This window comes from Homalodisca vitripennis, chromosome 3 (genome assembly GCF_021130785.1).
Source record: "Homalodisca vitripennis isolate AUS2020 chromosome 3, UT_GWSS_2.1, whole genome shotgun sequence".
Lineage (NCBI taxonomy): Eukaryota > Metazoa > Arthropoda > Insecta > Hemiptera > Cicadellidae > Homalodisca > Homalodisca vitripennis.
In genome coordinates, this window is record NC_060209.1 from 119,806,182 (window position 1) to 119,822,674 (window position 16,493).

The window sequence follows — 16,493 nt, forward strand, 5'->3', positions numbered from 1 at the left end:
TTGAGAGCTACTTACTGGCTGTCTCACCTCTCCAGCATCTGATTCAAGGAACAGGTGGTGCTGACATTATACTGTACACTGGTGCACGCAGTTACGCAATATACCGTACTGATCTTCTGGATGCGAGGATGCAACACAGTACTGAGTGAACTGCACCCCCGTCCTAGTATATAACTTGAGAGCTACTGGCTGTCTCACCTCTCCAGCATCTGATTCTAGGAACAGGTGGTGCTGATATTATACTGTACACTGGTGCACGCAGTTACGCAATATACCGTACTGATCTTCTGGATGCGAGGATGCAACACAGTACTGAGTGAACTGCACCCCCGTCCTAGTATATAACTTGAGAGCTACTGGCTGTCTCACCTCTCCAGCATCTGATTCTAGGAACAGGTGGTGCTGATATTATACTGTACACTGGTGCACGCAGTTACGCAATATACCGTACTGATCTTCTGGATGCGAGGATGCAACACAGTACTGAGTGAACTGCACCCCCGTCCTAGTATATAACTTGAGAGCTACTTACTGGCTGTCTCACCTCTCCAGCATCTGATTCTAGGAACAGGTGGTGCTGCTATTATACTGTACACTGCTGCACGCAGTTACGCAATATACCGTACTGATCTTCTGGATGCGAGGATGCAACAGTACTGAGTGAACTGCACCCCCGTCCTAGTATATAACTTGAGAGCTACTGGCTGTCTCACCTCTCCAGCATCTGATTCTAGGAACAGGTGGTGCTGATATTATACTGTACACTGCTGCACGCAGTTACGCAATATACCGTACTGATCTTCTGGATGCGAGGATGCAACAGTACTGAGTGAACTGCACCCCCGCCCTAGTATATAACTTGAGAGCTACTGGCTGTCTCACCTCTCCAGCATCTGATTCTAGGAACAGGTGGTGCTGATATTATACTGTACACTGGTGCACGCAGTTACGCAATATACCGTACTGATCTTCTGGATGCGAGGATGCAACACAGTACTGAGTGAACTGCACCCCCGTCCTAGTATATAACTTGAGAGCTACTGGCTGTCTCACCTCTCCAGCATCTGATTCTAGGAACAGGCGGTGCTACTATTATACTGTTCACGGCTGCGCGCAGTTGAGAGCTACTAGTTGTCTTGATCGTGCAAAGCCTTCTGGGAAGTGCAAACAAGTCAATTGAGTGTCTGTAATAGTGATAAACGCTCGTTTTAGCAATAAAATGTACAATTACAATAATGAGTTATGGATTGTAAAAAGGAACTCTTGATTTACTAAAAATGTTAGGCATGGCTTTTTAGTTAAGAAAGTTTTGTTCTTTTCTTGGCATTATATACAGATTATGTGGCAATACGGAGAACAGTCTCAGTCCGGGTGATAAATATAAATGCATACCTGCTAAGTAAAGAGTTAACCAGTAATTGTGCTAGCTAGTTTAATTAATTTCTTGGTATTACAATGCGAGTTTAAAGTATGGATACAATCAGTATAGTTTATGATGGATAAAGAGGAAGGGATGGAACTCGGGACACCTTTCTAGGAATAGAAGTGAACATTTTAGCCACTGCTACAACTTTTACAATGCCATTTTATACAGGGTTTATAAAGAAAGCTCTAGTTTCCACAGCTCTTCTTCTTTTATCAAGAGTTTTAAATGAAACCACTTAATGGATGTGTCTTCAGAATTAAACATTTTTAGCTGCCCCCCCCCCCCCCCAAGCACAAATCCTATTTTTGGGAAATGGGCTAAATGACGAAAAAGTTCACTTCTATTTCCTAGAAAGGTGTCCCGAGCTCCATCTTTATCCATAAAAAAATAACCATAAACAGAATGTATTCATACTTTTAAGTCTTACTACTAAATATACTAAATGTGTGACAACAATGAGCATAGTCACAGTCAGGATGGTGTGTGAAGAGTTACTCTTCCAAGTACCGGTACTTAAAAATGTGGAGCAGTAAAACTGTATATTTAATAGTTTATAGTAAATTGCCTTCACATTAACACTTTAGATACAGTAAAATGTATTTAGAGTACTAGAGCTTTATCCATGACCACATTAGTCTTCAGGCCGGAAATGAAAACAAACATTCTAAACGACTCCTACAATAACAGTTGTAGAGCGTGCTTACGGTAAAGTACAGTGATATACGCGGAGAATCTCATCATTGTCAAATGTCAATGAACCGTACTTAATAGTGCTCACGAGAATAAACAATTTGCAAATTAGACAAGTGCGATCGGAAAACAGAAGATGGACAATACAGCTGGATCGAAAAAAGGTTTGGTCGCCATAAATACATAAGTACATTTTAAAATTCGATGTTTTGTATTTATCGGGCCATGTGGCTTACTACTTGTTAGCCTCTGCAACAAAGACAACAACATACTGTCTGGTGGGCAACGCTTTTAACCGCAGTAGTGAGTAAGACGTTACTAAGAGGAGAACTAATAAAAATAATTAAGATAAACATACCTTTAACTTTTAACGAGATTTTTAATTACAGTATTTAACTGAAACTACATGGATGGGTGGCTACTAATAAGAATTACAATTAAACTAACAAATTAGGTTTACGTTAGCAAATTAATGCGACACAAAATAACTGTATTACAATAACTTGGTAATACAAATTGTGCAAATAATGCTTAGATACCAGAACAAAATATCATATAAAGCAATTTACTATGTACAAATTCCATGTAAAAATTAAAAATTTTTACCAATTTTTAATAATTTTTTATTAACTTATTTTTATTAACAAAACGACTAAAGTTATTAAATATATATTTGAGGGTGAGAATGAGGTATGAGAGCAAAACTAAGAAACAGAGTGGAGAGATTACAGAGAAAATGTTTATTAATTGCCATTTAATAGAATAGGAGAACAACATAGAACTTGTGCGTTATGTCTGAGAAATAGACTCTAAAAATAGTCATAAAACTAATGTTGAACGTGTTTTACTGTATTTCGAACAATCTGTCACTATTATTCATTTTCGCCTCTCGAATGAAAAAGACTAGCCCACCAATTGCAGGTCAATACTGTTAAGTTGATAATATTAGAAAAGGACTCGGCTAACGCTTTGAGTAGTACTCAGTTTGATTGTAGTTTCACATTACTCGACGTTGCTGGGCCAATGATCTCGTTATTATCTACATTGATTTTTGACAATTTTACGTATCTCAAACTAGTAATTTATATACATATTTGGTTTTAATCAAAAGCTCTTGCACTCTAGATATGCCTTTTGTCGATTTCAAATACATCAGTCTGTAGAAATATCCTCACGGGCTTCCTAAGTTCCAATTATCAATTTTATATCAGTACTTTTTTCGTTAAAACAAATTTTTACTAGAACACTAATGCTGCTCAATTCTCAATTCACCAACCAGGTTAATATCAGCTATTATTTATAACATCATATAAAATATGAATAATAATGCCTATAACCTATTAAAACATAAAAAATTAGTATTTTCTTCTATGGCTACCTAGCCCAGTGCCTTAAGACAAAAAACCTAAAATTTTCATTACTATGTTATGACAAAATATAAAATATATTCAAAAATATTTAACACTCTTTTACGGATAACAACCCGATAGCAAGCGACTCCCGCCAAAACTGTTGCCGACTGTCTCGTAGTTACACTCCGGGGTTTTAGCGTTCCTTTATATCTTCAAATAGCAAGCAACTCCCGCCAAAACTGTTGCCGACTGTCTCGTAGTTACACTCCGAGGCTTTAGCGTTCTGCTATATCTCCCGATAGCAAGCAACTCCCACCAAAACTGTCGCCGACTGTCTCGTAGTTACACTCCGGGGTTTTAGCGTTCCTTTATATCTTCAAATAGCAAGCGACTCCCGCCAAAACTGTTGCCGACTGTCTCGTAGTTACACTCCGAGGCTTTAGCGTTCTGCTATATCTCCCGATAGCAAGCAACTCGCGCCAAAACTGTCGCCGACTGTCTCGTAGTTACACTCCGGGGTTTTAGCGTTCTTTTATATCTTCAAATAGCAAGCAACTCCCGCCAAAACTGTCGCCGACTGTCTCGTAGTTATACGTCCCTATTACCTGAGATGACCCGATAATTAATGGCTGTTACCAAATGAATTATCTCTGAAATATTTTAGGATTGTTTGAGACGGACCTTACTGACTTTCTGCACACTCAATTTGAGTTTTTGTTTTGCTGCGGAGTATACCGTCAGTAGTTTTGAGTGAAGTGTACTTCACCAACAACAGGACGAGCTAAGAGTTGAAAGATGTAAACAGTAACAGCTTAGCTAAATTTTATCGTTTTCTGAATGAAAAAATATGAAAAGTGGTTTTCACGACTTTTGGATCGCTTTATAAAGAATGTATTGCCCACAAATACAGGAAACTCTGTATACTCAATCGTGAATTCTCACCAACGAGGTGACCATCTAAGTGTGGAAAGACTAATGTAAACCGTAATCGCTTAGCTGAATTCAATGTTTTAAGAATTAACAACGAATAAAAAAGAAAAGTGGTTTAGTAAGAAAGACCTGTTCCTGACTCAGCATTCCCCGGCATAGAATGTAGTACATGGACAACCTTTCTTCCAAATCTCAGAAACAGTAGCAAAAACAAGGTAGTACAAGTAAAGAACTGGTTATAAATACTGATTTAGCTGCGCGTAGCACGTACCTATGCGAACCCACCACTATACTGTATATATTATACTGTATATGGTAAGCAATGTGATACTCACTTAGGTACACTCTCAGTATTATCAGTCAGGTACTTTTCACCAGTCTCTAAGCAAATAATATTTGTATGTCGCAAAATTACGTTTTCATTTGTGTTACGAAATAAATAAATGTTTGTGTGAGTTCTATACAAATAAACCGATATTTGTGTGTACCTCATCCAAGTATTTTACTGGTATCTTTTTCATTTCATATTCACTGTCATATCAAGTAATTTTACCGAGTTGAGAAGAAATATATATTATATTATATTAAATGCAAACATTTTTATTATTACAGGATGAAATGTACATATTTTATAGAAGTAATTGGGACCGACTTATCGGGTCTACGGAAACGTTTTGAAAAATAAAGATATGACTTTGTTGGTATCTATATGAAATAATATGACTGGAAGATTTGACATGTTTGTTATACATTAACAATTTGATCTACTCATTTCATTATACATGCCTTTAATTAATAATTAATATCCACAAACACAATTCGTATCCTTACAAAATTACCATAAATTACTACTTTAAACTGTACTTAGTAAAATTAAGAAATTTGCTTCTACTGTTCCTGTTACTTTACCTTAACGAATTTATTTGACATTACTTTGATACTAATGATGTTCCAGATTTACACAACAATAGTATACTTTAATGGAATTAACTACACCAATGCAATATTTAAATATGATTTTATGAATGCAGACCAGTGTGGTTTAATGGGTTTCTGTACACTGCAAGGTAGCTAGGTTGTGTCCCAATATAACCAGTCCGCTAACATTAACGTTTCCGACACTCGTTGGTTCCGGCCCGCTTCACATTTTCTACTGCAAAAACGTTGGGTAACTCGAGTTTTAATTGGCTGTTGGATAATAACGGTGCGACTGCGACTGTTTCATATAATTGCGGATGCCACCCGGACGTCTGTTGCAAGCGAGAAAGTCCTCGTGGTCAGTCACCTGGCAGTCTACGCTATTAGCCTTCCTTCCGGAGCTGTGCAGCAATCTCCTCACGATGTTGACAGGATAACCGACAACTTTACATATACAAAACTGTATCAACAACTGTACTCGTGGTCAGTCACCTGGCAGTCTACGCTATTAGCCTTCCTTCCGGAGCTGTGCAGCAATCTCCTCACGATGTTGACAGGATAACCGACAACTTTACATATACAAAACTGTATCAACAACTGTACTCGTGGTCAGTCACCTGGCAGTCTACGCTATTAGCCTTCCTTCCGGAGCTGTGCAGCAATCTCCTCACGATGTTGACAGGATAACCGACAACTTTACATATACAAAACTGTATCAACAACTGTACTCGTGGTCAGTCACCTGGCAGTCTACGCTATTAGCCTTCCTTTCAGAGCTGTGCAGCAATCTCCTCATGATGTTGACAGGATAACCCACAACTTTACATATACAAAACTGTATCAACAACTGTACTCGTGGTCAGTCACCTGGCAGTCTACGCTATTAGCCTTCCTTCCGGAGCTGTGCAGCAATCTCCTCATGATGTTGACAGGATAACCTACAACTTTACATATACAAAACTGTATCAACAACTGTACTCGTGGTCAGTCACCTGGCAGTCTACGCTATTAGCCTTCCTTTCCGGAGCTGTGCAGCAATCTCCATGATGTTGACAGATAACCCACAACTTTACATATACAATACTGTATCAACAACTGTACTCGTTGACAGGATAGCCTTCCGAGCAACTTTGACATATACAAAACTGTATCAACAACTGTACTCGTGGTCAGTCACCTGGTAGTCTACGCTATTAGCCTTCCTTCCAGAGCTGTGCAGCAATCTCCTCACGATGTTGACAGGATAACCGACAACTTTACATAGACAAAACTGGATCAACATCTACACTCGTGGTCAGACACCTGGGAAATGAAATTAAACTCAAGCACTCCCAAATGTTCAAGTTGAAACTAATGGAAAATAAACTGTACCTTTCATTAAGCAAACATCTTTCGGTAATCGCATGCAAGGCTTGGTGCTACTCGAAACGTATCTACACCTTACACTAAAATAATATTTTTTAAAAGGATATGTTGATAAATGAAGGAATGTGTTATTACAATAATAATCTAACGTGTATTTTTATATAGCCCGTATATCATTATATTGCTTATATCGGCGAGCTAACAGTTTACGTCGAATCTGTTTTTCATAATTTTCTGTATGAATGGAGTTCTTGTAGCCTATTACTTAAATATAAAATTCGATCTGATCAAAGTGCTCTACTACGTACTCCAATCAGCCTGTCAAGCCCGGACGAGACGAGAGAAGTGCATTACCGTAAGTGCAGTAAGAGCTAAATGTAAAAGGCAATTGAGTGATTTAGAACAGCGGCGGTGCCGGAGCGGGCGGGGCGTGGAGGGACAGACAGAATTAATTGGCTCGGTAATCGACGGTATTTGCGGTGATACGGCCGGGGCTGCCAAAAATGCCAACAACGTCGATGTACTAAATCCGACCGCCGAGGCGCGCCGTGCCGCACTTTGGCGATATTTATTAGCGGCAACACCGCTCATGCTGCTGCCATCACAGCCGCTACTGCAACAATCTGTTCGACATATGTACGTAACAACACGACAAATGATAATAATAAATGAGAAGAAAGAAGCCATGTCATTATCAATGACTAATACATGGCTGCCTAACAACACAAAGTATAACTTCGGGTGTGAGTAGCATTGGACGATTCGTAAATCAAATCCATCTGATAACGGGCATTAAGCGAACAGCATATAATTTTCGTGCCAAAAGGCTTCGTGCTCGTTCTTGTCCCTTGGTAACGCCTGCATGCCCATAAAACCGACAAGTTCACTAAAAGAGAGTAATTCCTAATTCAGATACACTTCTACAGTTTAAATCCGCCTAATGGGTCGATGTATATGAAATGATGTCGATGACTGTAATATCGCATTGTACAATTCATACCATACATTTCAACCCATATTACCTTTTAAAACTTACCATTTTGATTTTACAATCATTATTTCATAAATTTTTTTACAAATACTAACTCCAGCTCAAGACATACACGAATAGAGATTATAATTTGATTCGAACACACTACAATAATATAACCTACTGTTAGCAAATCATGTAACAAAGGACTAACTCATGCGAAAACAAACACGACACGATCACAACACAAAGTATAATGTGGTGTGAGCTTACCAAGAGATGGCTGCATACGGTAAGAGGCCCGCTACCACTCACCTACACAGAAGACAACAACTCATTACAACCATAATATATATAATGCGGTGAGATACTATTAATAGATGTCTGCATACAGTATAAGACCCTCTACACTCACCTGCAGAGACAACAGCATATTACAAGAAAATAGAATTTTGCTTGAAGTCACTAAGAGATGGATGCATACGGTTAGATGCCTCCAACCCAGTACCACATGAAACCCACTATCGGCTTCTCTAGGACATCAACTTAGATACATGTTGTACAAAACCTACGGGTTTTTCAGTATTGTATTCATTGAGTGTTGAGAGTAAGGCGTCGCCCAACACTGCCGTGACATGTGAGTGAATGGGTCAACAATCCTTCAGGGCCCACAGTTCTCCGGATATATTATAAGCATCTCACTACTATAGTCCATTCATCGAGTGTTGAGAGTGAGGCACCGCCCACCACTGCCGTGACATGTGAGTGAATGGGTCAACAATCCTTCAGGGCCCACAGTTCTCCGGATATATTATAAGCATCTCACTACTATAGTCCATTCATCGAGTGAAGCGATACCCTTAGCAAACAACAGGACAATTAACAGAGCGACAGTGACTAATTTTCAATTTGTATATGTATACTTATTGACGAAATGGATTGCACGGAGTAGTAAATACAGATTTATTTAGATATTTCATTTGTCATTGGTTCATAACAATAAGGTTTCAACATTTTATTCTTTTATAAGCGATCTTTTACGTCTCGACACGTTTTCTCTTCTCGTTGCTTTTTACGAAATTCTACCTAAAAACTTTTAAAAAGCCACAATGTATGAAGTATTAACGATTTTTTGTTCAGCAGAAAGTAAACTCCTAATAAGACATACAAACACGCACAATTACAACGCCGCTAAACAGTTAAACAGTTTTTGAGTAATTAATATAAAAATTAAAATCAGACAGTCGGATAAACGAAGAGAAATATACCACAGCGTTACAAATATATGTCCTTACAAATTTTAAACACCCTATACATTGGATTAACAACATATATCTGGATTTGGATACAAAGAAAGCTGGAATAAATCATAGATTATTATTTATTCGCATATGATGCGAAGTTATTTTATACTTAATACTTCTAAAGATTTTCTAACGATATCATCTCGAAACTTGGACATCAAAACCATGGAAATACATGTTGTATATGACGTGAGCATTACAAAACTCTTTTTTTTTGTTTTCCCTACGATGCAAAGTTATAACTTTCCATCGTAGGGCATAACTAACTAACTATATAGGTAATAACTTTGCTAATAACTATATACCCATTCCTATTCCAAATTATAATCCAGCCACTATCTTGTATTCTTAAGATATATTAAAAAATAAGTACGAATAAAAATAATGGCTATCGTCTTGAATATTTTAATTGATTGAAACAGCCAACGAATTGACCATCTAAGCTATGTGTAAGCATTGTCACGTACCCCGTTCGGTTTACATGAAGAAACCATTGCCGCAATTATTCATTTCGCAATTAAAGTGCATTATAAAAACTTTTGTGCAGATACCATCTGGAGACATTTCCAGCTGTAAACACGTACGAATAAAGTTATTGGACATGATCTGATAATTCTAAAACATTTGAAATTTTTTCTACTGATTCTACAATTACTGAAATAAAATAATAATTCCTTTTCGTACATTTGGAAGGCCGCCAACTTGAAACCTTTTTATTGGCTTTGTTAACATACTCATCCACAAGCAACGTGTAAGCACGAGGTTTTTACAAATGTTGTCTAGATCTATTCAAACTTATGGCAGTTATCGTGTTTGCAAGCTCGCATCATATGGCGTAAGTGCATACAGGCACACATGTAAATAAATAAATAAATATATATAATTATTTATTTATATTTATATAACTTTTTAAGGGTAGTTTTGGATTGTGGAAGAAAATTTGGCTTAATTGAAGAAAATTCATAAAATCTTATAGACATATTATATGAAATCTACGCGATTTGCGATTTAGGGAGGATGACTCATTACGGTCCAGTATGTATAGAACGCCAAGGAGATCAAGAGAGAGTAGCCCAACACGAGAGAAAGGAAAAATTGCCCAAAGTTGTAAAAATAACTATTATTAAATTCCGTCGAAAACCTGGAAGAGAATCGAATAATATTTATTAATACTATTTATATTTATTTAAATTTGTATTGCTTATAGAATATAACTATACAATGTTGTAAATTAGTTTGCAAATAAGTTAAATATATTAAGATCTCACTGTAAATGCCATTCAAAGTATAAATATTGCCTAAATATGTCAGAGAAGATAATTGTATAGAAAACGAAAAGTAAATAACCATGAATTGGCGTTTACGTTTGTGAAAAACACGTCCATTCCGAGATCTAGTAGAGCATAACAAAGACGATGGTCAGGTACAAGGACGACAGGTGAGTAGGGAGAGGGCGCCAAACCCGAACTCAGGTGGAAGGAACAATGAACGGGCCCGAGGCCTAAGCGGGGCAGATCATTCTGGGCACGTCTACGTCCAACACAAAGGCGACGTGCAAGAGCGAGACCGCATGAGGCTCCATCAATCGTCCGAGTCAACGGTCGACAGCGGCAGGCGAGAACTGCTCCGGTCTGTTGTACGGGACAGACTACTAGTGGGAGTGTGAATGAATAAACTACACAACTCACCTCAGATCACTACAAGTTTACCAAAGTATAAGTAGTAAAAGATACATAACACAAGTATGAAGGAGGAGCAAAAATATCCATTGCAAATATCGACCTAAACTACACTATGCCTGAGGCTATGACGAGACAGGACAGAGCAGACAATGGCAACATGAGAGGAAGGGTTTGAGTTTCAGTCCGTGTAGTGATCAGACGAGACAGGATAGTAAGACATAAACGCGTGGGAAGTAGTAAGGCGTGACTCACAGTCAACATTCACCACAATGACAGGTAGCGCTGTAGTGTCAGTGTAGTGATCTGACAGTGGGTATAAACTTCGCTATATCGTGCCGATCAACCGACCCTCAGAACCGTTAGTACAGGAGAGGATAGTAAGACATAAACGCGTGGGATGTAGTAAGGCGTGACAGTCACACTCAACATTCACCACAATGACAGGTAGCGCTGTAGTGTCAGTGTAGTGATCTGACGGTGGGTATAAACTTCGCTATATCGTGCCGATCAACCGACCCTCGGTACCGTTAGTACAGGAGAGGATAGTAAGACATAAACGCGTGGGATGTAGTAAGGCGTGACTCACAGTCAACATTCACTACAATGGCAGGTAGCGCTGTAGTGTCAGTGTAGTGATCTGACGGTGGGTATAAACTTCGCTATATCGTGCCGATCAACCGACCCTCGGTACCGTTAGTACAGGAGAGGATAGTAAGACATAAACGCGTGGGAATGCAGTAAGGCGTGACAGTCACACTCAACATTCACCACAATGGCAGGTAGCGCTGTAGTGTCAGTGTAGTGATCTGACGGTGGGTATAAACTTCGCTATATCGTGCTGATGAACCGACCCTCTGTACCGTTAGTACAGGAGAGGATAGTAAGACATAAACGCGTGGGATGTAGTAAGGCGTGACAGTCACAGTCAACATTCACCACAATGGCAGGTAGCGCTGTAGTGTCAGTGTAGTGATCTGACAGTGGGTATAAACTTCGCTATATCGTGCCGATCAACCGACCCTCTGTACCGTTAGTACAGGAGAGGATAGTAAGACATAAACGCGTGGGATGTAGTAAGGCGTGACTCACAGTCAACATTCACCACAATGGCAGGTAGCGCTGTAGTGTCAGTGTAGTGATCTGACAGTGGGTATATACTTCGCTATATCGTGCCGATGAACCGACCCTCTGTACCGTTAGTACAGGAGAGGATAGTAAGACATAAACGCGTGGGATGTAGTAAGGCGTGACTCACAGTCAACATTCACCACAATGACAGGTAGCGCTGTAGTGTCAGTGTAGTGATCTGACAGTGGGTATAAACTTCGCTATATCGTGCCGATCAACCGACCCTCAGAACCGTTAGTACAGGAGAGGATAGTAAGACATAAACGCGTGGGATGTAGTAAGGCGTGACTCACAGTCAACATTCACCACAATGGCAGGTAGCGCTGTAGTGTCAGTGTAGTGATAAGTCTGTGAGTATAAACTTCGCTATATCGTGCCGATGAACCGACCCTCAGAACCGTTATTCCGGGAGAGAGAAAGAAAGCCATAACCTGGCCGGCGAAGCCTGAACTCAGCCATAAACAGTGCAATAATGTGAGGATGTATCTGGCCGCCTGGTCTTGATGTTCCATCCCTAGTTCCGCCAATTCTGTTGCAAAAACAAATTGCACACAATTTCTTCGGAGAGTTTCTCTTGTTCTTGACCCGTCAAGTGTAGCCTAAAGCAGTATACGCCTGGTTATTTAATTTAATGTTATGGACGTTTAAACGAGACGATTTTAACGATCTAAACGTTGAATTGTTTTACGGCGTTGCAATTGCGGCTAATTAAGATCTTCATGCTTTGTTGCCTGATATCGGAAGTCTGTTTAATAGCGGCAAGTAATTTTAAGGTAAAGTTACGGTCTCTTATGCATCTTATACTAAGTGTGTTCGTGAGAACGACTCAACATGTTGAAATCCCGCCTTCGCATATCCCAGGCTGTCGACTCATAGATAAACTAATAACGTACAAGTACAACCAACCTGTGTTTACTCGTGAAGAAGAAATTCATATATCTATACATAGAATCGCCATTTGTATTGCCGTTGCCGTGAGAACATTAAATATGGGCATGTAGCTTGTATTTGTTAATTTTAAGATAATACTTAATTACTGATTAATCATACGAATGATTAATTACAATATTCAGGATTACATTAGCCACAGGTGATGTGCTTTTATAAAATACAATAAGATATGTTTAACACAAAATAAGTATTAATTTAATGTTTATCAGCTTGGAGCAAGATATACAAAGTGCAGTGTGCAGAGGCGGGACACAGGCCAGAACACCGACGGCCAAGGTTTTGGGCCAAAATAATCAAGGCGTGGCAGAGTCTGGCATTGCGCCAACTGCCACTGTGTTGCTGTGCACAGTTTTATACATATACACATACGCATACAAATATACACACACACACAAAAGGTATCCACATTTCGCACTGCAGACTCCGCTGACGTTGCATGCAACCCAAGTCTACAGTTCATTTCACGTACTTAAGTATACTCAGTTTGTTAACGAATTTACATATTTACTATACCATTTTATCTTTGCTGTGATTACCCACAAGACTAATGTAAATAATGTATACAATATGTTACAGTGTGGTAACAATGTTAGCTAACGCTCCGCCAAATCCCTTGGAGTGACATGCACCATCGTGTCTACAAGATTTGTAAAATAGGAAATACATCACAGATCGTAAAATTAGAGGGTCGCATAAGAGCAAATAACTACAATCGGTACTGACCCAAGAGTAGTGTTCTAGAATGTGGGAGAATCGAACGACACGATACCGGCGCAGTTCCTGCTGCTCCAGAGCTCAATATTCTCACCTGTACCTACTGAAGAACACTCGAGAGGAACTGACAGGATGTCAACATTTAACTCATCCCGTAAGAAACTACGAAATGTATATTTTAAACACAATGTTAAAACTGAATTAGTTTTCTCTATCTTTTAAATACGTAGATTTTAAAAGATATACTGTTATAAATAACAGTATGATCTTAACATACACATCAAATAAATTATGATTATTAATAATTAGATTATTTAAATATTATGAAAATAATTAAGATTATTTGTGACAACCAACCCGCCCGTACAATTGGACTGAACTGTGTACCAGGAAAGCCGACGAGGACGAAGACTCTACCGCAGACGGCAATAAATTCGGCCGTAAATTGAAACAGTAAACATTGATAACTAGAGCTAGAGATAAAATTGTTGATTGCCATGAATAAGGAGAAGGGGCGGGGTTAACAGAGAAAACGCAGGAACCGTGAAGAATTGGCGGCAACATCAAAGAAAACAATTGTGCCTGCAAGAAATCTCTGACCAATCAAATCATCAATAATATCAACATGGCGGACTGAAGTGTCATCACAAGGGAATTGGTTATATAAGCTGTAAAAACCTTTAAGGACCAAGAACATAATTAAGATTATGTATAATTTATAATCGATACATATAATACACGCAGTCTAAGCAAATTGGGATTGCAGGACTTTTAACTCAATAGATACTTTTCCCTTATGACTAACTCAACAGAACCTATTTTGAAAGAACATTATACTATATTTGTTGTTTTTAACATAAATAAGTTTACTTGATTAACAGTATTTTAAATACGGAATGTTACATATAAAGTATTCTACATATCAAGTAAACAACCGTGGTATACAGTACCTATAAAGCTTTTTAGCTTTCACAACGGTAGTGTGGTGATCGACAGTTTGGTTGGTACCATAGCCGGTTGTCAGGTTGTTATAGCAAATTCCCAAATCTAGGCTGTCAAGGTGAATCACGAACAGAGTTTTAGGTAGCTATAACAAATTTCCTAGGTGGAAAAAGACAACCACCAGAACTACGGGACTGCGAGGTGCCAGGTAATGTGAATTAAAATTAGTCTGCACTGTGGGGACGTGTTTCCCTTTTCTGGAGCAGATGATGCGGTGACACCATGCTCGCGGGGAACGCAAAATCATAAAAAGCTCTAGGTAACAAGTGACAAGCGATATTGCAGTAAATGTAAGTGGATTTATTATTTTAAATTCTAACTTTATTCTAAATATTGAACTAAAAATATTTCAAACAGCTACACGTGTTAATTACTGACTTTATTTGCAATTTCGTATTAGAAGCCCTGGCAATAACATTTTATTTGACTTACGTATAAGTACGTTAATAGCCTTATATACGTTTTTATACGTGTAACATAATTTACTGCACGTAAAATCTTTGCATTAACTCGAAGGTTGAACGTGATATCAAATTTTACATCAATACCTATATTGTGAAGTAATACAAGCTTTATAGTAATTCAAAAACTAAAAGAGGATCTACTTCGTTTTATTGAGTTTGCAGTACTAGGCTTATCGTTTTACAGCTACATTGAAGGGCACAAGTAGCCCATCACGTATTTTATTGTTTATTCGATTCAAGGATAGAAACTGTGATCATTAGTTGTAACCGTAACCATAACCGCAGTGATCCCCGAACCACACCACCGCACTGCCAGATCACGATCACGACCGCCCCACTCACGACACCTTTACCCTCCTCACCGCCAATTAATTATGCTAATGAGTCGAGCGACTCGCCGTTGCGTCATACTACGTGTAGAGCGTCAAGTCCATCTAAATTTGAGCTGATCGCTCACTGACTGGCGTGATGCAAATACATTCAAGTTGAATGCTCACAAAGTTCATGACCTAACACTTTTGTCTAACCAAAAAGTAAAATATCGATTAAAGGTTGGAATATAATGTACAATCACCTTAACTCTATAGCTTATAAAATCTCGAAGTGCATTTTTAAGTTAAGATCATTACGAAATAGTGTAGGGCCTGTCATCCTTCATAACATATATTATACACATTTACACAGTAGATGTCATTTTGGATCTGTTCTGTGATCAAACTGTGTTACGCTGGTAAAATATTTATTTTACAGGAGAAATCTATTCGCCTATTATGTGGAGTTCCTTTTAAAACTCACTGTAAACCTTCATTGCATTTTCCCAGCTATGTTATACATTAAGTTAAATCAACCCAAGTTTTTTTTCTTTTTTTTCCTTTTTTTTAATGCTGATGTACACATATATGAATAAAACTAAACCAGTTATCAGGTGTCATTATATTGTAACACGTTCCAGCTTTATACAAAAAGGAACAAATGTATTTAATACTTTGCCTAATTAAATAAAGGATTTACCTTATACACAACTTAAAGACAAATAAAAAAATTCACTAAGTGTCCCTTTACATTGTAAAAGAATCTAATGAGACTGTATTTTACTAGTCATTAGATTTAAGTATGTATTGACATTTGTCCATGCAATCACTTATTTTGGACAGTAAGTCTTGATTCACGTCAGACATTATGCTTAGTGTGGCTCAGAACTTCCTACTATATATATATATATATACATACACTTTTTGTACCTTTTTGAAAACGACATAAAAGTCGAAATATTAAAGGATTTATATGAAGTCTTTTTCTTCTATTGTTTAAAGAAGCCTCTGAGCATTTATTTTCTGCATACAGTATATATATATGTATATATATATATATATATATATATATATATATATATATATATTTGTGACATAGTTTTTAGTCAAGCGTATTGTAGCCGTTAGGTACTTCTTAACTTTTAGGGTACTCACAAATCGGCTTCATATGTATGAGACACTACGGTCAGCCGAAATCCCATAAACCTTCTGCTCTCTGTATTTCTCATATTATGATTTTGAGTATTTTACGTCATGTATACTTTGCTCTGCATACGAGGACTTGC

General features: G+C 38.1%; 1 protein-coding gene across 5 annotated transcripts in view; it reads right to left on the bottom strand.

Moving 5' to 3' along the window:
* The window catches only part of LOC124357424 (protein scalloped), a 151,830-nt gene that overhangs the window by 66,400 nt on the left and 68,937 nt on the right, over positions 1-16,493 (bottom strand). For 4 of the 5 annotated variants that reach the window (XM_046809226.1, XM_046809225.1, XM_046809222.1 and 1 more), the window contains exon 2: positions 7,925-7,966. The exons of the other annotated variant lie outside the window; for it this stretch is intronic. In XM_046809226.1, coding sequence (XP_046665182.1) covers positions 7,925-7,940 — 16 coding nt within the window. In that variant the 5' untranslated portion in view covers positions 7,941-7,966. The remainder of the gene's footprint in view (positions 1-7,924; positions 7,967-16,493) is intronic. 5 annotated transcript variants of the gene reach the window in all.